At 36.0% G+C, this 23438-nt stretch overlaps 1 protein-coding gene across 10 annotated transcripts in view; it reads left to right on the top strand.

Moving 5' to 3' along the window:
• STXBP5L (syntaxin binding protein 5 like) overlaps positions 1–23438 on the top strand; it is a 202619-nt gene that overhangs the window by 80823 nt on the left and 98358 nt on the right. For all 10 annotated transcript variants that reach the window (XM_035314746.1, XM_035314751.1, XM_035314754.1 and 7 more), the window contains one exon: positions 17003–17137. In XM_035314746.1, coding sequence (XP_035170637.1) covers positions 17003–17137 — 135 coding nt within the window. The remainder of the gene's footprint in view (positions 1–17002; positions 17138–23438) is intronic.

Below are 23438 nucleotides of genomic sequence, written 5' to 3'. Positions count from 1 at the left end.
ATTCAGGGATATGTTGATGCCAAATTAACACTATTTACTTGTCTCTGATAATTCACTGCTCCTTTACTAAGTGTCTTTTTGGATCAAGTGTGGAAGGAACGCTGAAGAATGAGGCATAATAACAAACTGATATTTTTATTCTACAGTGTAATCTCCCGGACATTTGGTATGTTGTTGTCTTGTATCAACATACAACATTGTCATATTAAATTTCTCTTGCTATAGTTGGAATGTAATACAAAACATTAAGAACCTTCAAGTAAATATAAATATAAGCAATATGTTTCAGTAGTCAGCCCCATACCAAGAAGTGTAATGATAAAGCTGTTACTCAAAGACATGCTTGACTATAGCATATGGTTGATAATACATGATTTGCTATACTGTGTACAAATCGGAAGCACAAGGAAAGCTTCTTAACCTCTGGAAACACTCCATGAGACTCTTTTCAAAACTCTTGAAGGATGACATTATGTTGGTATTCCTTAGATTAGTCCTTCCTGTTTCTTTTGATATCATAGGAGATGCCAGATTCATCTTCAGTGGACACTTTAGACAAAACAAATAACTGCTACTGGAAATAGATAACTGTCTGGCTGCTGTAAAGAATGTTAGGATTAAGCTAGATCAGAGCAGACTTCAGCAAGTATGGTTTTGAATATACAACAGCTTATACACATAGATTAGTGCAATTGGGATGGCAGTAGTCATAGTCTAAAAAATAAAAATTGTGAAATCCAGGTCATAAAGGCTTGTATGCATTGATTTCCCTTATAAGCACAGTTTATCTCCTGTTATTCTGAAGTTGAGCTAGTTGAGTTGTATTGTGATTGATGTGGGGGATAGCCTTCCTGTTTTTCTTATTTTAGCCAGCAATGACTGGCATGTTACAAGTGAGCTGACAGCAGTGTGACAGTTTATGTACTGACACATTATACTTATACATAAACACAGTGTAGAAGTTTTGTTGGGTTTTTAAAATCCATCTTCATGCACTGTGCACTGATGCCATAACAATACCTTAAGTACTCCTCTGTAGGGGAATCAGCAGGTGACAAAGGCTATTTAACTGGCTTTGAGGCAGCCAGTTGAGGCTGTGACCTGTAACACTTTTTTCAGTATTAAGGGTATGCTGCACAGAGGAAGAGAAGCCTCTTAAGTGTGTGACTGAGAGCAAGATTCCATCGGCTTTAACTTGTTGTTAATTAGAAGTTGACAACATCTGATATTTTGCAGTATTTGAAGAAGGTAATAAAGGGTATTACTGTAATGCTTGGAAGCAAAGATAAAATATAGAGATCATTTTGGATCAGGTGACTTTTCTTATGTGTGTTGGTCCATATTCTTACCTGAGAATAGCTAGACTCTTGCTGTATCTTTGCAGGATTTTGTATCTTGTGTCATTTGCCTCATCAAAAGGACAGAAGGAGATTATTGAATTAAATACTGGTGATGGGCTGTGCAGTCTGTACTATCTGAATCTGTTTACTGTTGCATTAGGGACTTGCCAGTTACTAACCTTAGATTGTTTCATTGGCTGTTCAAGGAACTGAATTCCTGATGTAGCTTGTCAGCTCACAGAAGAGTGCCCCGGTTAATGTTCCATAACTGCACACTTTGTATCTTCTACATGCTTTTAAATTAGTCAGAGGTCTGTCATCAAGCATGAAAACAGATTTAGTGCAGTTACATAGGCATGCTATACCACAAAACAAATGCTAATTTTATAATATGATGCCGCATTTAGGTGTGTAAAAGAACCACAGAATTCAAATATAAAGCCATATTTCACCATACAACCCTGTTTACCTTTTTATACTGAGAGACAGTTTGTAGAAAGGATTTAAACTTACTCAGAATGATAGGAAGAAAATGAGGAAAGCAAAAGAAGCCATGCTGTTGATTGGCATTCACTTCCATATATTGAAGAAGTTCTTCAAAAATCCCTCAGGCAGGTGGTTTTTTGTTGTTGTTTGGTTGGTTTTTGTTTCTGTGTTTGTCTGTGTGTCTTTTGAAATCTGTATTGCCAAATGTGAAAATAAGAGACCTCAAACATTTAAGATGCATATTAAATATTTGTGGCATAATCCAGCATCAGCATTCATCACTTTTTAAAGATTGATGCTCAGGGCTTTCAGTAAACAATTAACGTTGTCTGCATGTACTGCTTTGCATGCAGTCCTTCAGGAGTGGAAGCAATGCAGGACTTCTGAAATTGAAATGATCTTTTTTCAACACTTCCATATCCTGTGTTCCAACTGTAAGGTAGAAAATCATATTCTTTGAAGTTTAAGGCCTTACCCTTTTCATTTTAAATTGCATTCCATTTCTTCTGGTCAACTTGTGCAGATTGTCCTTATTCTGTAATATTGTGTCCCTGAGACTTCATTAGTATTAGTACCAAGATCAGTTATGAAATTACAAGGTCATCTGTAAAACTAATTCCCTAGAATCTCTCAGATAGCCAGTAAAATATCTCCTTTTCAACATGATCAAATGGAAAATAGACATTAAAAATAGAATTTCATAGTAGTGCTTTTTATTTATTTTTAAATAAATGTTTTCTTTAAAATGATATGTACTAGGTCTCCTACCATTTCCTTGTCTATTTTTTTTCTTCTAAGGAATGAATATCCTGAAATAGCCTACCTTTTGTAAACCTACCTACCCTATTTTACCATAATTTTAAAAAATTTGTTGTTTAGAAACTCATAACCTTAATTAGTGTTTTCTGTTAAGTATATTTGAGTGATCTCAATTAATAACAACAACATGGTCACAGCAAGAGTGAGGACAACATAGCTTAACTTTATTTCTATTGGTTTTATTTTTTTATGCTTGCCTTCCTAGATGGGATTTGTAGTGCCATCTGTGTTGGTGTTACTGCAGAGAAAGTAGTGCAAGAACTTAAACTGACTACTTTAAAAGTACTTCTGTTTCTTTACGCTTAAATATGTTCAAATTGCACCAGGATAGACTTTAATCCAAAATGGCATCACCTTTTATTGATCTACTGACTGTTTACTACCGAAATCTGTTAACTGACATCCTCAAGAATAGCCAGACCCTACAATTACTAGCAATATTTGCTTTCTAATCTGCACATGAAAAAACAAATTCTTCTAATTACAGAACTTCTCATCATATTTTTTCATTCTAGAATATTACAAAGATCTGTGTTTATATCCACATTCAACCTTGAATTTAAGAATCTCTGTCCTGTTTTTAATCATGGCTTTAACGGTCTTTCCCCAAAGTAATTTTTAGCACAATAGGATCCTGCCAGGGTTAATATGTTGAGTTTCCTTTCAGTTAAAAATGTCCTTAGTTTGTTATGCCACAGTGGCTGCTTTTATACCTGTTTGCTAAACAACTTCTGTGAAGGCAAATAGAGCTGTCTAAGTTATTTAAGATCTCTTTTAACACAGCTCAGTATATAATAGTTCTATTTTCATGGGACTATAAAACGTAATAATAACATTAGCACACTGTATAGTAATGTGATTTGTGATAAATACTCAGAAAAGCCTCAAAACAGAAAATACAGCTATGATGTTACATTATGTATATAACTTCATTTTTAAAAGCAACTATTCATGACTTAAGGAAAATCCTCACACAATATGATGAATAATTTGACAAATGTTTTTCTATTTCATGGTTATTAATCAATTGCAAATTAATTCACATATTGATCACATCGGTGCATTAAAAACAGATTAACAGATAATAGCTGACATATATTAATTACTCCTAGAGATAACAGCGGTTTCTAATAGCAAAAGGACAAAGAAATGGAAAGATGTTATACAACTGAACACTTCTACTTTCCACTGATTGCTAAAACCATACAACGTTGTCTGCACTTCCCCCCAATCCATCCCTGGGCTATGCATTTGACATTTATTACTTTAAATAACGTTTTTTACCTAAAATATTTTGTCAGATAGATGAATGAGCCTGAGGACTGGATCTGAGACTTTACTGTGCTGTGGGAAACATATTAAGTGAACGTTTCTAAACGAGAAGTTTCTCAGCTCTGAAACACCAAAGTTATGCTTTCTGGCTGTTAGTAGGCTAAATACTGTGGCTATAAATAAAGCGTAGTTAAAATGTTTCACCAATGAAATTTACTTGTATGAGTTAATCAAATAACTTTATAAATCGGATGTGGGTTTATGCACATATTTGCGTGGGTGTGCATGTCTGCACATGTGCATACCCACACACATGAAATCATTGAGACCCATAGAACCGATGGACAAAACTGAATAGCTCACACAATTACCTGATGACATGGCAACAGTAAAGGGAGTAGAGGGTCCACCATCCTGACAGACCCTCTCTTCTATTTTATTTCTTCTCTTGGGTCACTCTGGATGTATTTCCTTCTATTAGTTCTATGAGAAAACATACTTATTTGAAATTCTGTTCTTTAAAACATCTTTGAAATGTTTAACTTTTTTATGTCACCTGGCCACCCCTAATTGTCTGCGTGAGTAACTTGTATGTTGGTTTCTTTCTTCAGGAAAAAATATGTTACCTCTTAGCAGTAGATGTAATGTTGCTATATGCTGTTAGACTCTAAGTCATACACTAAGCAGTGTGCTTGTTATTCTTAATGCCTTGCAAAGCCAGATTTGGATAGCAAAAATTAAAATGCATTTACATGACCATACATTGAACGACTGTGTTTTGAGGACTTAGTTATAACAAATGAAAAGTCTACTTTTGTAATATAAAAATGTATTATAACATAATTTCCATATATGGATCATCTATTTAATATCATATATATTCATGTTAGACAAGACCAAAAAAAGGTAGCTTTAAAAATTTAAACAAATTCAGACAGAATATAGGTCAGTGTGGAACAGGTTTTGTTTTATAGGAATTTTCAGTTTGTTACTGTTATTGTACAGTTACAAGAATTGTGTTTGTATGTTTATAAGTTTTCAAATTCATAGTCTTGTTCAAACCTATCCTTTTTGTTAGATTAGATTTCCAGTCATATACTAAAGCAGTGAAGAACATGCAGCCACTCTGTTGCAGGAAGTCATTCGCTTCTTGGAAACTACACCAACCTTTTCCTGCTCAGGCACATGGCAGCTTTAAGCAGAATCCAATGCAATGATTTAGGATACTTTTCCTTCTGTCACAGTAAACTCTGGGCATTATTCCAGTAAATCAGAAATAGAGCTAGTAATGTCAGTGTTCAGATTATCTCATTAAACAGTACATGAGCAGGAAGAGAAGAGAGACTACAGATTGCAGAAAAACAAGGACCGCTAATCACAGAGTCCCTGTCTACTGAAGCATAACAAATGAGAACAGCTGGTCTCCAATAGGCCTACATGATTTTAATTGATGGAAGATGTTAAGGAAAAAAAAATTGTGTATACGCAGTAAAAGTATACGCACATACATGCACACACACAAATGGAAATGTAATTTTTTTGTTTTACATTGAAGTCAATTTCAGTATTTCAGTATTGTCCTGATACCAGAAAGTCAATCAAAGTAGCTTGATAGATATTTCTGTAAAATAGGTTTTAAGATCATTATGGTAAGGATGGTCAATATAAACACAGATTTCTGCATATAAAAGATAAATTTCAGCCTTTCCTCTTTGAGTTGAGTCTCAAATTAATTTTGAGACTATGGAATTGGGAAGAAAAAAATGCACTTTTAGTTTATAGTTTGTGTTCGGTAAAAGGATGGGAGAAACTCAACCCGTTTTTTTTTTTTTTCTTTAATGCAACTGCTACAAAATTAATGAAAGAAATAAATCAGAAACTTTCTCTTTTGGGAACAGTATCCCTCCTCTTTCATCTTTGTTTTTAGGCTTTCTTTTATTGCTAAGAAGAAACACAGTGGCTATTACCATGGTCTGTATTGTCCATCATTGTCACAATGCTTGGTATTACAACTCAATTTTTACTTAACCTTCAAAGAAATTAACGGTGAACAACTGAAGTGCTATAAATAAGAAATCATGATTTCACAAGACAATAGACAAAGGAGAAATCATGTATGCTGTCTTTCCCCTAAAAAAGAAAGCAACAATCGCGTCTGTTTGCCAAGTCTGTTTTATTATTTTTTTACACTTCTCTGTTTCTGTGGAAGTTCTCTCATTTTTATTGTCTCAGGGCCATGAGCTGGCATCAGAAATAAATTGTATGCCAATGAAAATACATTTCTTCCAGCATCTTGTCCTTGCTAAGAAAGCAAGTTCCAATGCTGAAACTGTATATAATTTCCTTGTCTTTTTCCTTAGACCAGTTTTTTTTTTTTTCAATGGTCCAAATCCGTTGGTTACACCCATTCGATCCATTGCATTGCTCTTCTGTGATACTACAGATCTAGCTGTGAAGTGTATGTCACTGTCATTGTCAATGATCCTGTGCCCATACATATGACATCACATTGAATTTACAAGCAAAAACATAAAAGGGATTTGACAGAAAAGGGTGTCTTTGCTGTGCATTTGTCTAAGGAAGGAAAATAATTTTCTGTCATCCTGGAGATGAAATGAATTATTAGTAGCACAGGCTACAAAAGTTGTCGTCCTCTTGCACACTGGGATTTCAAGAATGAGTTTTAAATTATTCTGAAGCTCCAGGAATGCCAGTAAAAATGATGCAGTGCTGCTATGGCAGAAGCTGTTGAGTTACCAAGAATGTGAATTTAGATGCCTGTATCTTATATGAAGTTATAAATAGGAATTAAAACTGATGTTAAAAAAAAGGGCCTGTTGCATGCTATATACTTTGTGTTCCTGTAAAGGGATCATGATAACCTTGTAAGGTTTTATCTGAATACATAAATGCATTTCTTATTCAGGGGAGATCTCCAAGTTTGCAGATCTAGTCTAATAAGATATAATTCATCTAATATATTTTTGATTATGCATTTTCTGATTTGTCTAGATTCTTCAAAGTTTGAGTTAACTGCTTGTAAATAATGTTAAGCCATTATAAATTGTCACATAGTTGATACACTAAAGCTTTTTGTAGTTAAAATAAACGTTTGTGTCCTAAAATATTTATGGAACGCTGTAAAATAATCATTACAGTTGTGATTGAAAATTCATTTGAAAGAGTAGCCTCCCAGTTCAAGAATGAGACTAACCTTAGGCTTACAGTTATTTCATCTGTCTAGAAGTTTTGAATAGGTATGTACTGCTTTTGAAGAAACAGCCTACTTTCATTTTGTGTTTTCTTAAAGGAAAAGAAGAAAAAAGAGGAACCAAATATGCTATTGATAGCGTTCTGCTTTGCTCTTTATATTTTAGTTTTTAACTTTTTTAAAGGGTTAATAATCAGGCACAGTTTCTGATAATAAGGGTGCTTCAGAATGCACCAGTAGCATCAAAGAAAAAGGAACCAAAATAAAGACAAAAACAGAATGTCTTGAAAAGTAAATAGAAAGTAAATAGTTCTTCAAATACATTTTTTAAAACTTTACTGTTCTTTCCCTTTTTTTTTTAGCTGACTCTTGTATTCCTTTTAGTTATACTTTTAGATTGTTTAAATATAATATTTCAGGTAAAGATATAAGGAAAAATCAATGTATCTTAAACATTTTGAAAATAGCAATGGACTAGCCAGTTGATATGTCTAAGTAATTTGCAAAACAATAGCTGCATATGCATTTTCTCTCTATCAAAACAAATATTTATAGCATTTATCTGCACTATTTAAGCCAGCTTTCCTAAAATGAAATTCTAAATAGATTGTCACAATGTTTTCTCAACATTTTTTCCAAGTATAACTTATAGAAACAATGTGTGTGTGTATGCACTAATCATATAAAGTGCATTCACAAATAGAATACTTTTTCACAGAATCACAGAATAGTCTAGGTTGGAAGAGACCTCCGAGATCACCGAGTCCAACCTCCTACCTAACGCTAACAAATCTTCCACTAAACCATATCTCTAAGCTCTACACCTAAACGTCTTTTATTCTCAGGATATATTTGTGTTAAAATATTTTAGAGATTAAATTATGATGTGTTGTACCTTAGCATTCATACAGAATCTTTCATCTTTGAAATTCTATAAATCAAGATAGCTATCTTTTAGCAAGCTTTTCTAGTTCAAGCAATAATTATTATTTTTTTGGGGGGGTAGAACTATGGACAGTGTTAAGTAGAAGAGAGAAACCCCAAAAGTTTATTTCTTACCTTAAAGTACACAGATTAATTTATCACTGTTGTGCAAATAATGACCACGATGAATACTTCACAGAATCATCTAGGTTGGAAGAGACCTCCAAGATCATCTTGTCCAACCTCTGACCTAACACTAACAAGTCCTCCACTAAAACATATCACTAAGCACATCTAAACATCTTTTAAAGACATCTAGGGATGGTGACTTAACCACTTCCCTGGGCAGCCTGTTCCAATGCCAAACAACCCTTTCGGTAAAGAAGTTCTTCCTAATATCCAACCTAACACCCCCCCCACCCCCCCCCCCAGTGCAACTTTAGCCCGTTCTCCCCCTCGTCCTGTCACCAGGCACGTGGGAGAACAGACCAACCGCCACCTCGCTACAGTCTCCTTTAAAGTACCTTTAGAGTGTGATAAGGTTGCCTGCCCCTGAGCCTTCTCTTTTCCAGGCTGAACAGTCCCAGCTCCCTCAGGTAGTTGTAGCTAAAGTGATGTAAAATAGATGCAGATAAAACTGTTTTGCAAACAGATAAACTGAATTATCACAGATCCTGAACTTGAAAGGCAAAGAGGTACAGCACTAGAAAGTAGTTGTTACCACTGCTTTGATTCCATATTTCATGACCCTTTTTTTTTTTTTTTTTTTTTTTTTTTGTGAAACTTTCCATTTTACTGGCCCATTCTTCAAAACATTGGTATCTACACATTACTTTAAAAAGCAGTAAGCATTAGTAATGTCTTCAAGTGGCACTACTGTTTGGAAGGATTAAGTCACACCAGCTGAATGATATTCATAGTGTTAATTGTAAAGTTTGTGACTTTCATTGATAAGCTACAATTTATTGCTGCAGATGATTCATTAGGGAGATACAAGTAGTAAGCAAATTCAGAAGTCACATTCAGCTCATGATTAATTTGATGGTAAAATAGAACTACTAATTATTACACTCGTCATAAAATAGTCTTCACCCAGCCAGGCCTGTCATAATCTTTAATAGTTGTGTAAACAATATAGTCTTAAAAGAGCAAGCTGATGAGGTCTACCTTTCTTTATAGTTCAGGGAGAACAGTAGGTATCTCCAGGGTCAAAATAGCTATTAATTAGATCCTTCAGATGATCTGCTGGAGACAGCAACTTTTCTTCAGTGTCTATAGCTTTAGCCTGGGCTTCTGTTTAGGAATTTCAGGTTGGTTACAAATTAGATTGCTTCAGTACTTGTCTGTCTAAATGTGCTTGTGTGCATGTCATGACTTAATCTCAGCTATACATCCCTGTGTGAACTGATGGAAAAGTAACATTATACTTCCTGAGAATACTGGCTAGCCAGAAGCTCCCTAAAACACCAGTCTGCTTTCAACTACTGGAGAATGAGGGGAACTAAATGACCGTGGTTGTCTTTGTATGTCAGTGAGGACGTTTGTCTTGGGTTAACGTGGCAATGGCTTCATAGCAGGGGGACTGCAGGGGTGACCTCTGTGAGCAGAGCCCAGAAGCTGCCCCATTTTAGATAGGGGCCAGTTCCCGACAGCTCCAAAAGGGACCTGCCTCTGGCCAGAGCCAAGACAGTGAGCAATGTTGGTTGGGCCTCTGTGAGAGCAGATTTAAGAAAGGGGAAAAGAAAAACCAAACCAAAACAAAGAACTGCTGCACAGCAGCATCTGGGAGAAAGGAGAACCAGCCCCACAGATGCCAAGTTCAGTGAAGGAGGCTGTGGTCTACTGGGGTGTCCCTGCAGAAGCAGACCCTGGGCTGGACCTGTAGCCTGTGGAGAGGAGGGCACACAGGAGCAGGGGGCCTGGGGGGAGCTGCTGCCCGTGGGGGACCCGTGCTGGAGCAGTTTGCTCCTGGGGGATGGACCCCGTGCCATGGGGGAGCAGTTCTTGAAGAGCTGCTGCCTGTGGACAGCCCCTGCAGAATCAGTTCGGGAAGGACAGCATCCCATGGGAGGGACCCCATGTGGAGCAGGGGCAGAGGGAGACTGTGAAGAAGCAGCAGAGACGAAGCATTAGGGACTGACCACAGGCCTTATTCCCTGCTCTCCTGCACCACTTGGGGATAGGAGGTAGAAGAAGGTGGATGAGGGTTGAAGGTATTTTTAGTTTGCTTTTAGTTTCTTACTGTGCTAGTCTGCTAGAAATAGGTAATAAATTATATAAATCTCCTGACGCTGAGTCTGTTTTAGCCAATGGCGATAATTAATGAGTGATCTCCCTGTCCTAATCTCAACCCTTTAGCCTTTTCCTTTGAATTTTCTCCCCCTTTTCCTTTGAGGAGAGGGAGTGAGAGAGTGGTTGTGTTGGAGTTCAACTGAGAAGCAATGTAAAACAACAACAATATTTTGTATACTTTCATTCAAAAGAACCAAAAGTTTGAGGGAGGAGAGGAAAAAAAAAAAAAAAAAGAGGTGAGTGGGCATAATTTGTGCTCCCTGGTGTAGGGAGAAGGAGATTGCATCAAAGTCATAAGGCATCCTCAGTAGCTGTGGATTCCCTTGTTGGGGTGAAGAAATTCTGTACAAGTCAAAAAGGAAGGGAAGGGCTTTTCTAGTGTTTGTTGTTGTTATATTTTTTTCTGCTGCGAATGGTCATTGAGAATCACAGAATGGTTTGGGTTGATAGAGACCTTAAAGATCATCCAGTTCCAACCCCCCTGCCTTGGACATGGACACCTTCCACTAGATCAGATTGTCCAAAGCCCCATTCAGCCTAGCCTTAAACAATTCCAGGGATGGGGCATCCACAGCTTCTCTGGGCCACCTGTTCCTCACCATCCACATAGGAAAGAATTTGTTCCTAAAATCTAATCTAAATCTTCCCTCTTTTAGCTTAAAGTCATTACCCCTTGTCCTATCACTACACTCCCTGACAAAGAGTCCCTTCCCAGCTTTTCTGTAGGCCACCTTTAGGTGCTGGAAGGCCCCTATAAGGTCTCCCCAAAGCCTTCTCTTGTCCAGGCTGAACATCCCCAGCTCACTCAGCCTGTCTGCACAGGAGATGTGCTCAATCCCTCTGATCATCTTTGTGACCCTCCTCTGGACTCGTTCTAATGTGTCGATGTCCTTCTTGTGCTGGTGGCCACAGAGCTGAATGCAGCACTCCAGGTGGGGTCTCAGAAGAGTGGAGTAGAGGGAGAAAATCACTTCCCTCACCCTGCTGGCCATGCTGCTTTTGAGGCAGCCCAGGATACGGTTGGCTCTCTGGACTGCACATGCACATTGCTGGCTCATGTTGAGCTTCTCATCCACCAACATATTTGTGCTTGGGATTGTCTCAGTCCAGATGCAGCACCTTGCACTTGAGGGCTGCACTGGCAACAGATTTTTCTCTAAAAAGAGTTGTTTTGAAAGAGGACGTGACAGAACAACAGCCAGTAAGTGGCTATTACAATAGAGAAATGGCCAGTCTATCGTGTGGCAATGGCAAGCGAACAACGCATGGTGTTGACTGCCTGAGGTAAGTAACTCTAAATTAGTGGAGAGTACTGAAAGCATCAGAGGATGCTGGAAAGGATTCCTTGAGCCAGAACAGGAGATTTAATCACTCTAGAAAAAAGCTGGTCTTCTGAGGTATGCTTGACCCTTTTAGGAATGAGATCAACTTTCTCAGCAGCAGCTGAACTCATCCATGCTAGGACAGCAAACTGCAAACTGAGTGTAAGAGATTGGCTTAGAAGTTGCTGAGGGAAGGCTCACCAGGACCACAGCTGGCTTGCCTTGCAGCTAGTGGGCTACCATCCTGTCAGCCACTCATGTTCTCAGATTAATGCTCCTTCAGGTTTTGTTTTCCTCTTCTCCCTCTCCCTAAGCCCTAATTGAGTCCCTTGTCTGTAAATTCATGAGATTTCCATCTATTCAGAGAGCCCAGACAGTGGAGTTTATTTTGTTAGATTTCTGAGAGGGAATTCATGCTGATTTTTGGGTTCAGTAGGAATGTACAGAAAGCGAACCCTCCTTCTGCTAGTCAGTGTTACGCATAAGGGCTGCACATATTCTTTTCCACATTTAAGATTATCTGTATAAGTGGAAAAGGCATAGTATAAATTTAGTTGCAATTTTCATGTCAAGGAATGAGCAATTAAATAATTCAATTGGAAAAACTGTTCATCATTTTGACAAAAATACAATTTCTTCTCCCTCCTTCCGAGCCCCTTGTTCAGGAAATATATTCCAGGAAAGTTTTTCATATTAAAAACAGAAAAACAAAAATAACACAACAGAGACAGAAGGAAATGTTCTGGAAATTATCTTTTATTTTTCTTAGAATAATATCATTATTATAATAAAGATGATTTAAAGCCATCTAAATGTTTTTGCTAGTATTTCAGAGAATGTAGATGTCTAGATTATTTTAGCATTTTATTATTCTAATGACATGCAAGTTTTTTTCCTCAGAGTTGTTAGACTGTAGAGTGCTGTGATTTTCTGAAAAATACACCTTTTCAGGATTTGCTAGGCAGAGTACATTGCTTTTAAAATCGGGTTTAATTTTTTGACAATGCCTCTTAATGCTACACCATTATTTCTCTAATATTGCTTATGTAATTTTAGAAATATTCTTAGGACTTACATTTAAAGATTTTTTTGCTTAATGTATTCTGACTCAAGTGATTCATTTGTCAACTGTTGATTTTTTAATTATTATTACATTTTATATCCTACTTTATGTTTTGAATACACTCAAAAACTGATGCAGTGTTCCAGACCGTTTTAGCAGCATGGGAACACCTTTCAAGGTGTCTGTACATGTTTTTTACTACTACTTATCATGATCAATGAGATTCAGATTGTTGTTCGCTGCTGACTTGCTGCTAAGAATATGTAATATCCACAGTTCTGGCTCACTTTCTGTGAGTGATCAATGTTGAAAAGATTCTCAGGTCTACATTTAATTGTGTTCCCTATTCTCTCGATCAGATAGATAATCTGATTAAATTTTGGCAGGAGCACTTCGTACTTACGTAAAGTACATTGTATACATCTGCCTTTTTAAGAAAAATAGACTTTCCTTCTTTCTGGTGAGTTGACTAGGTTTGGTGGTTTGGCTGAAAAGTTTTGTTTGGTTTTGTTTGGTTGTGTTTTTTTTTTTTTTTTTAGGGACATCAGAAGACATTTTAATTTGCTTGTGGGATATATAGACATACTAATACCCCTAAATAATAATTTAGGGACACCTTCCATCCACAATGAAAACTACAGTATAAGACATCACTGTATTCTTTTGAAGAAAGTATATAATTTCAGTACTTACTGAAATGTAAGACGTTCATTAAAAATCTGATTCTTGCTTCAAAAAAGTCAAGTTAACATTTTCTGTAAATGTTTTCTGTGAAAGTAAAAAGTCAGTAATGCATAAAACACTTTGCATTTAATTTACATAATGTAAAAGGAAACTACTCCAGAGCAGTGTATAGTTATCTGATATGAAAATCATATGGCTTTGTTTGGTGAAGCCTGACAAAATATCATATTACAGTGTCTAATAATCCCATAATCCCCATGTTCTAATATGCATTTAATTTTTAAAATGTTTGTTACATTCAATGTATTTTTCTGTTCTGAGCACCGGCTTTTAGTTTTTATAGTTCTGTATTTTTCTTTTTGAGATAACTAGATTCTCTTTAAGGGAATAGCATTTTCTTACAAGCTCACATATTGTGAAAGGTAGTATTTGGTAATGTGTAGTAACAATTTGAGTAAACAGGGAAGACTCATAGGGTAGTGTTCATTGTGAAAGAAAGAATATGCAGAATATTTTCTTATCTGACTGTCCCATAAATATATCAGAATAAAATGAAATTATTTAAGAGGAAATAGCTGGGTTTAAGACTGCGTTAAAATTTGTGGTCATTGTCCTCATTCTTTAGCAACAACTGTTTCTCTTCTGGTTCTTCATACGACATATCCTGCCTTAGTAGCCACTGCTGTCTGGGATTTCAGATGGGCAAGCAGGAAAGTAAGTATTGTAATTGATGGCCAGTGATTAGGGCTTTAGTCTGATCCCGCTTTTACAGTAAGACCTTGCTCTTGAAACCCTATGTCCTTGAAATCTTAAACCCAAAGTGGGCAAATGGAGGAAATGTAATAGCTGGGAAATCAGACACGCATTTGATCTGCTAATTGTTGTGGCAGTACATGCTGGAGATTATAACCTAGAAGCAAATTCCAAAAATGAGAACAAGCAGACCAAAGTAGTCTTACATTGTCGGAGGTGATTTTGAGACTTTTCATAATCAGGTTATTGGATTCAGTCTTGTGCTTTAGAGATCGAGTGTTCTGCAGTACACCATACTTTCTTGTGAATAGATTTATGAGAGTACTGAAATTCCTTATGTTCCTAGATAGACTTGAATCTGATTGGACTGATGACACAACCGCAAAAATTTGTAAAAGCAGTATTCAAGTCAGCCAGGGTTCACTGTGTGACTCACTAGTCATTTGTTAGCCCCTAGACAGTTGCATTTTCAACCCTTTCAAAGTCACAAATCTTTTTATTTATTTATTTATTCTTTATCTTCCTGTAATTTAACAGTTTACTACAAGTAAGTGCTTGTAGTAAATGAACATCATTAATATGAACTGGTTAAGAGGATTTATCAACCAGGGACTAGAGAGGTTTTCACATGGGTGGAACATAAGCATGCTTACGTTTTGGAGTGCAAGAAAGAGAAGTAGAGCTAGTATAGAAACACAAGAAATAAATGTTTGGACTAAATGTGAGTCTTACCAAAAGTCCAGCATATGGTGCCTCTAAAGAGAAAGCAGGAGTAATGAAGTTGTTTAAAGAGAAGAATCAGGGAGGTTATGAAAACCAGCTTTGTGTCTGTAAAACTACAGAGTGAAAAGGGCAAAGTGTTCTTCACATCTGTTACAAACAGAATAATAAAGCTAACAGATAAAATTCCAGCAAGGAATATGCAAGTGGCATAAACCTCCTGCATTTTTTTTCTGTCAAACATTTGTCGATCTAACTGCACCTGTAATGTAAGTTGCTACTTGAAGGCATTTTCATTTATGCACACTAAACAGTGATTTCCATCCTCAAATCAATTCTCTTGGAAACACTTGGTTTGCTTCCCACAAAAGGTGGTGGAATTATTGCCAAAATTAGGTAGCTAATGAGAAAATGAGTCCTGTACAGGTGCATAGACCAAAGTCTATATTGTGCTTAAGTCTCACTTGAATCAAGAAAACAAGATTTCTTTGAAAGGTAAGCCTTGTGCAGGTTTCATGATTTAATGACAATTTTCTCCATAAATTAGGATGTGAAGACTGCATATCTCTAGTTTGTTCAATTCAGTGTGATGCATAAAGCAAAAATATTCTTTGCTCACTTGAAATGCATTCAATTTAAGATATTCTGACACATGATTAGACAGAATCTAGAATTAGATTAAAACTTTTCAGGTACTGTGCAGAGTCTGGTTGGAATATTTTTGTTTGTTGAGAATACTTTACAGGAACAATTACAGGAAATTATGTGAAATTTAGATTAATATTTAACAATTTCTTTAATTCAAAGGTTGGTAAATGGGTGGTGAGGCACTGGAACAGGTTGCTCAGAGAGGTTGTGGATTCCCCATCCCTGGAGGTGTTCAAGACCAGGTTGGACAAGGCCCTGGGCCACCTGGTCTAGTGGGTGGCATCCCTGTCTGTGGCAGAAGTGTTGGAACTAAATTGTCTTTAAGGTCCTTTCCAACTCAAGGCATTCTCTGATTCTATGATAAATGCTCTCTTTGGAGGACATTACATTTTGGAGAAGGTCAGATTACTGAATGATAGCCAGTAACCCTCTCACTCTTCTGTAATGAATTGAGACATTGCTGTACCGTAAGAATTAAAATTGAAATATTTATGTTCCTAAATGCTGTTTACATGTTTGTGGGGGGAAGAAGCATTAAGGATAGAATTTATTGCATAGCCCTTACATCAAGCTTGTATATAAAAGCTAGGAATAGCCTGCTTGTGGAATTGAATGCTAAGTACAGTAATGTATGGCCTAGCAGGCAAAATATCTGCATTTTCTCAAATTTCCTTAGGCTATACCATAAGAACAGATGACATTTCAGCCTATGTAAGTATGACATATTTGATTAGCTTTAAGCAGTAGGTAGTCTTATGTCTCATGTAGATAGTTTTGCTTCATGTATACAATATGTGTATAATAACTATAATATCAAAGGAATGTGAATCTGTTCATTTGTCATATCTGTGAGGATTTGTATACATGTTATATTGAGAAACTGTCATAATATTTTCCAAGATAATATTTCCAAGCACAGGTTGATCACCCTGTAATAATGATATAAATGTAGGCTTCAACATGTTTATGATATAATCCTTATCTACACTTGGTAATGCTATTAATCTAATGCGCCACTTTCCCAAACAGCCAAGAAAGTGAATGTTTTCATGTGTTTATGATGGTGTTACACTTACGTTGTACAAAACACTAGTCCTGCTGATGTCCATTAACTACTGTTTGAACTGGAAAAATTGCTTACAGTAAAAAAGAAAATCGGAAAGCCTAGCTCAAGAGTCTTGGATGCTATCATAGTGCAATTTATGTATTCATGGAGGTAATGTGATGTAGGTCAGAGCTTAAGTGATACGTCTCTTTTTCCCTGGCCTTCATTTAGACAGAAAGGTTCTCTTCTATGTTTTTTCTGCAGATGACCTCCAACAGCTGCACATTCTTCAGAATGCTGTGCCTGCTGTGAGGCTTTTCTGAAGTTGTAAAATGGAAAGAACACTTATTTCATCTGTGAAAATGTTAAAACATATATATTTGATATGTTGTTTAGTCAGGTTTTTTTGTTTTTCCTTTACAGGATTACTTACTGCCATCTACCTTTCCAGAGTAAATGGCTTTATGTTGGAACAGAGAGGGGAAATACACACATTGTTAATATTGAGTCCTTCATTCTCTCTGGATATGTCATCATGTGGAACAAGGCAATAGAACTGTAAGTGCAGATTATTTTTTTTTTTTGCATTTGTGACTGAGGTCATTTTAGTAGCTATCTTAAGATTCATTTTAAGAATAACTTTTTGTTACAAATATTTACAAATCTTTAGAAAACCTTTTATTTCAATCAATGTCTGTGTAGTGTTAGCCATTCTGTTACAAGATGTTAGAAAGATACATTTATAATAGAGATCATTTAATTGCATTTTCATGTACAAGAAAATGTTACTTGGGAACCTGTTTAACCATTTACTTGCATGAAATACACATAATTATTAACCCCACAAATTCTGATTTTTATGTATTTATATTTTTCTATATCAATATATATTGATATATTTATTTTGTTCACAATCTTCTTCAGACATCCTCTGAAGAGAATAATAGAATATTATTGGTCCTAAGACTCTGTGGAGAACTTTTCTTCATTGAACTGTAGAATCATTTAGATGAAAAGGAATTGGAGGTCTCTAGACCAACACTCCTACTTCAAACAGGACTAATTTCAAAGTTAAATCTGGCTCACTGGGACCTGATGAAAGTTGCTGATGAACTGATAGGAGAGGTAATGAGCAGATGTTGGTGCCTGTTAAATGACAGCTCTCTGACAACCTAATTCAGGTTGCCTATGCCATGTGTATGAAATGTAAGGAGACATATAGAAGTCTGAGAGGGATACATCTATGCTTCTTGCAAGTAAAAAGCTAAGAAGAAAGGAAAAGGTGTTTTTCAGCTGTTTCCTCTGTGAAATTTCTGAAGGTGAAACTGCTGAGGACAAACTCATAGTATTTCATGCAGTTTCTGAGACACTTGATTCATATTGTGAGGAAGCTGTTACCTCAGGCAGCAATATGAAATTAACCAAGCTCAGTGAACCAAGGAGACTGTATCTAATTGTAAGGCTATGGGCCTAGAGTGGTAGATCCAATTCATCCCAAGCAGAGATCACATTGATAATATCCACTTTTCTACAAAATCGTCCTCATTCCCCCTTTTTCCCTCACTCTGTTGCTACTAACTTCTTCACTAAGGGTTATGGCCCACAGGTTGAAAAAACTGATACCTCTTTTTCTTCCTTCCCCTCTATTCCTACCAAACTGCATACGAAGAGTCACAAAAATCTGATTTTACCTCTTCAAAAGAGGTAAAATTAAGGATATGAAAGGTAATCAAGATTCAAACAGTCTTCTGTTAAATCTTCCATCCTGGTAGGAATTTTGGAATGTTTGTCCTGCCTTTGTAAGAGTTTGCTCAGCTCTGCTCAGTAGTTTTGGCTGAAAAAAAAATCCTGCTGGAGATTTAATCAAAACAGAATCAATATGTTAATTTTGATGAGTTCTTCAGGTAGGAAGTATCTTAATTATTTTTATCTTTCTCACATTGTTTTAATGATGTTGACATATTAGAGGTCTTCTTGTTTTATTTCTTTTTTTTTTTTTTTTTTTTTTAATGGATTATATACAATTTACTGAGTAGTTAATGTCTCTGACAATTTGAGAACAACACATTTCCATTTCATGTGTTTTCAAATTTTCTTTCCTCCAGATATGATAATAATTTTCTTCTGTACGGGAACAAGTCTGAAAGTTTGTATGAAATGAAAACTTTCCACCAAGTTTCACTTCCTATTTAGTTAAAAATTCTTTTTGATATGTTTGTTTTTGTTTTTATGGCCACAGTAAACATTTCTTATGAGAACAGATTAGAATTCTTCAGTGAATCTTCAATTAAAAGTATGTGGTTTTCTTACTAAAAAGCTTTGGTACTGAGCTGTTGAGATAGGTTGCTGTCATTGTTTCTTCTTCTAAAAAGCTAGTTTTTCACCTTACTGCTTTGGTGAAAGTTGAGCACAGGTATTCATTCATTGCTGCTTCTAGTTCTATCAGTCTTACAAGTATACCTTGATCCCTATAAGCAATGTGGTAGTCTAAGAAGGCTGTATCCTCTTCATGTACTTCTTGGTATCAGATGGAAGAAGTTGTTCTTTTCTGTAACTACACAGGTAAATAGTGCAATACTTTCTGGATTAATTTCTCCATATTAGAATAAGAGGCTGGTGGGGATAACAGTGATGTTTGCCACAGCAGCCACCTTTAATAGATGTTATAGCACTGCTGACATTGAAACTATGTGACTTTTTCCTAGTAAATTCATTTGAACTCTGTCTGGAATATGACATAACAACAGACTAATGTCTCTTCAAATCCTCTTGCTTTCTTGTAGGTAAAAATATAACTTAGATTACTTTTTAACAGGAATGCTCTTAACTCTAAGTGTGTTTGATAAGTATGGGCTTATGTTAGTAGACTTTCCTTTATAATTGTACTCAGCTGTATAGTTGAGAGAACAATTTTGTCTTGGGCCATGGATATGTTCATATTTGATTATATTTTTGAGTCTTCTAAGTTCAGAATAATTTATATATTTTAGTATTACAGAGTCATACAATAATTCAGGCTGGAAGGCTTCTCTGGAGTTTTCTGGAACCTCCTGTTTGCAGTAAGATCAGCTATGAAACTCGATTTTTCAGGGCTTCATAGGCTCATAGGGCCTATTGATGTTAGGTACTTTCAAAGTTGAAAGAAAATGGGAAAATGTATGCATATATGTATGTATACCTTCAGGAACAGTTTCAGCATTGTCGTGAATGAACCTTTACAAAGTAATAGTGCTCATAAGATTGTTTTTCATTCTGAGATAGATTATATCATATCAGAGTGTGGGATTAGTTTGAAGATGCTACTATTCTCTATAAAGATGGGAAGCAGAGGGTTTACCTTCTGTGTAGACATATTTGTGTCAAAATTATTGGCAAGGAAAGCCCAGCAAAGTGATTGCTCTGCTGCTATATTCAAGTCCTCAAGTCCTCAGCTTAGATGGAGGATTTATAAATAGAACTTTGAGTGTGTCAGATTTGTGTGTCATCTGCACAAACGAGCTCGAAGTAGAGTTTTTCCCTCTTTGTGCAACTTTTACCCACGGTTTCTAAAATTGCAGACTAAGGCTACCAACATAACTTGTCTTCCTTTCAAAATCCTTCCTCTTGTCAGCCTTGCAAGTGACTCTAATGAAATCTCTGTGAATTTTCAAAATGAGGATTTAACTTAGTTGCTATTAGGATTTTAATACTATACAATGGAAAACAATAGGAAATTGAACATATTAATTTTTTTGAAGACTGAAATGCTTCAACTTTGGCATGTTAAACTATGTATTACCATATCTAAGTCACTGTAAACCCATACTACAGCTCATCTTGTGAGTTAAAAACAAACAACACGTAATCAACCAACCCACCTCCCCCCCCCCCCCCCAAAAGAAAAAAGGAAAAAAAAAAAGCTAAAATTCCACTTATCTCCTTTTTTCAGAACATGGTTAAAGAGGACCTCCACATATTTTGCTAACCCTATGGCCAAGATAACCTGAATATTTGTGTTGTCATTTCTCCACTTTGGAAACCACCTACAAGCTATACTCTAAACTTTCATCATGGACTGAATTTGTTCCTATGAGGCCATGATGATTTTTCTCAGAAAATAATATAATCTGTGGTATAGCATAGGCACAGAAATAGGGGGTGTAGATAACATATACCAGAAACTCATTTTAGTCTGTTCATTGATTTACCAGGGTTTAAACCTCTCAAACTGTTTTGTGACACAACAAAAAAAAAATTGTCAGTCAGTGACACATATCAAATGACTGACAGAATTTATTTATTTTTTTCTAATAGTGATTATTTTGCAGAGAAATACCTTGTCCTGCATTGTCTGCTTTGACTTAGAAAGTTGGCTTTAGGTTTGATTTTTATCTTTTTTTCCCCTTGAAAGCTTGTAACCATTTGTGATTTTTGTGTGCATCTGTGTATCTAATTTTCTATCAAAATATACTGAAAGATCTGTAGAATATAACATTTTGGAGTGAGTACTTTTTCTCATCAGGGTCCATTCACAAGTATCTAGTAGAGAATATGTCAAAAAGATGGTCAAAGTACCTATTTATCATAGGTACTATATCTTTTCTTATAAGAGAGATCCTCCAGCTTGCTTTAAGCAATATTTATTATTACTGAGAAATTAAGGCCTGAACAGACTAATAATGTAAAGGAAACGAATTCTTTTTCTTTGAGATTATTTTCAATACTGAGGCATAACTGATCCTAGAAGTTGAGGGAAAAAGTTCTTTATAAATCATATGTACTGTAAAATTCAGTAGACCTGACCTTGTCAAGAACTAAGAAAGAAAATTAGAACATGGGGAGTTCAGAAACATTTGCTCTAACAATTCTGGTATCAGCTAATTCTGTAAGCATCTGAAGCATCTTTTCAGCTAAGAATGAAGAAAAACTCAAAGCTTTTAATTTGTCTTTTCTGTGGCATGTAGCAGAGCTAGTACTTTGCCAAAGATGTTTGGTACTCATGATGCTACTCTGTCTTCTACTCTAATACGCAAACTGTTTCTCTCCTTCAAAATATTTGGAAATAAGTCTGGAAGAGAGGTATAGTCTGTAAGTTTAGCGTGTAAGTTTAGCAGGTGTCTGCATCTACTCCAGCAACACTGAGATTTATTTTCTCAGGCAGCAGGATCATACATTTTGGAAGGTTACCTGGTTGTCTGTGACAAGGAAGATCTTACTGCGAGTCCACTAAACTTAAAAAATGAGAGATGTGCATTGTAACCCCCTTCGTGAGCATGCAAGTTTTAGTGCTTGAACACCCCAATGACTAACAGAATGAATAACTGAAACTCAGTTGGAATTGATTTATGACAGGGCTGTTACTTGGTCTTCTCTGTCTTAGCTCTTTCCTGGCCAAGCCCCATTCCCTAGTTGTGTCTCAGAGCCAGCAGTTCTGCTGTGGTAAAGGAAAGAAGCACACAGGAGGAGCGATAGTAGTCTAGGAGCAACTGCCACCCTCTCTGCTCTGACCCAAATGGAAATAATTCTAATAAAAAGGAAGTGCAAGCTGCAAGGTTTCTCTCTTCTAGATATTTCAGAAATTCTATCCCAGTTGCATCTTGAGGTTGAACTGATTATTACTTACATTATTGACATCCTATGGATCAAATCTAGGAACTAGAGTATCTAACTTATTCATTCTCTTCAATTTCTCCATGACTCTACCAATGAAAAGAAAGGCTTAAAATCTCTGGTGCACTTCACTGTTATAACAGCAGAGCTACTGAGTGTGTCTGACTACTGGCACAACAGAAATATCTGCTTATGCACATCCTTTTCTCAGCACCGTTACATTCAGTCATATCCATCTCTGTAGCTATGACTAATAGAAATGTTTTCCTTTGTCATCTCCTAACAACTTGTATCACTTTCTACCACTAGTAGGTTTTTGTTCATCTCAAAATCATTATTGTGATACTTCTGTAATTGTGCATGCTTTTTTTTTTTTTTTTTTTTCAAGAGGAAAATAGCTTTCTCTTGATTTGATTCTGTTTTGTCATATATTTCTTTTGCCTGCTTTAGAGATTGTCTTGGTATTTCATGAAGTTCTTAAAACAGTACTTAAGTTACTCTGTTTTTTAGAGGGCATAATATTTCCCAGAATAATTGTGAGTGCATCGTCTATGTATTTTCCATGTTTTCCTGTGTCCAAATTATAACATCACTGAAGACTTCTTTTTGAACCTTCTAGTTTTACAATAAAATAGTAAAAAAAAAAAAATAATGCATTCTTACGAGTTTTTTGAAGCCTCCTTTTGTATAGTGAATAGTTTCTTCATTTCATTCCTGTTTTGATTAAGAGTCAAGTCTTACAGCATATCAGGTCTCTTATTTCCCACAAAGAAACATGCGCCAGGTAAGTTAATACTTGCTGCTGTCAAGAAAAACATCTGAAGAAGTGCACAACAGTTCAAAGTATCATTAGTTTGTTAACAAACTTCTAGTTCTGTACAGCTGTTATGGAAGCCCTTTGCTCCATTTTTAAATTCTTCTGTAGTCTGTTTTTGCAGGCTATTGAGGTCAGTGAAGGCTATGAAGTATTGCAGAATTTTATATCATTAGTTCATTCCTTCTTGCTCAGTTCAAGCTTCAGGAATTTTTTACTGCAGATCATAGATTATATTTTGGGGACTTGACCTTATTTTTTTTCTTTCTTTCTGCCATGTATGGACTTGGCTTTCTTTTTTATTCTTCTCATATCTTTGCAGAATTTTATTCTCTCAGTCACTCTCAGCTGTAGTCCAGCTAGTATTTGAGGAATTTTCTGCTCAAGTATTTCACTTATGCCTTATTTTCTCCTACTGCTTCTTCTGTATTTTGCCCTTTCTCTAGGGCTAGGATC

This window comes from Oxyura jamaicensis, chromosome 1 (assembly GCF_011077185.1).
Source record: "Oxyura jamaicensis isolate SHBP4307 breed ruddy duck chromosome 1, BPBGC_Ojam_1.0, whole genome shotgun sequence".
Classification (NCBI taxonomy): domain Eukaryota; kingdom Metazoa; phylum Chordata; class Aves; order Anseriformes; family Anatidae; genus Oxyura; species Oxyura jamaicensis.
Note: the sequence above shows the minus strand (reverse complement) of the source record. Positions and strands in the feature narration are given on the sequence as shown.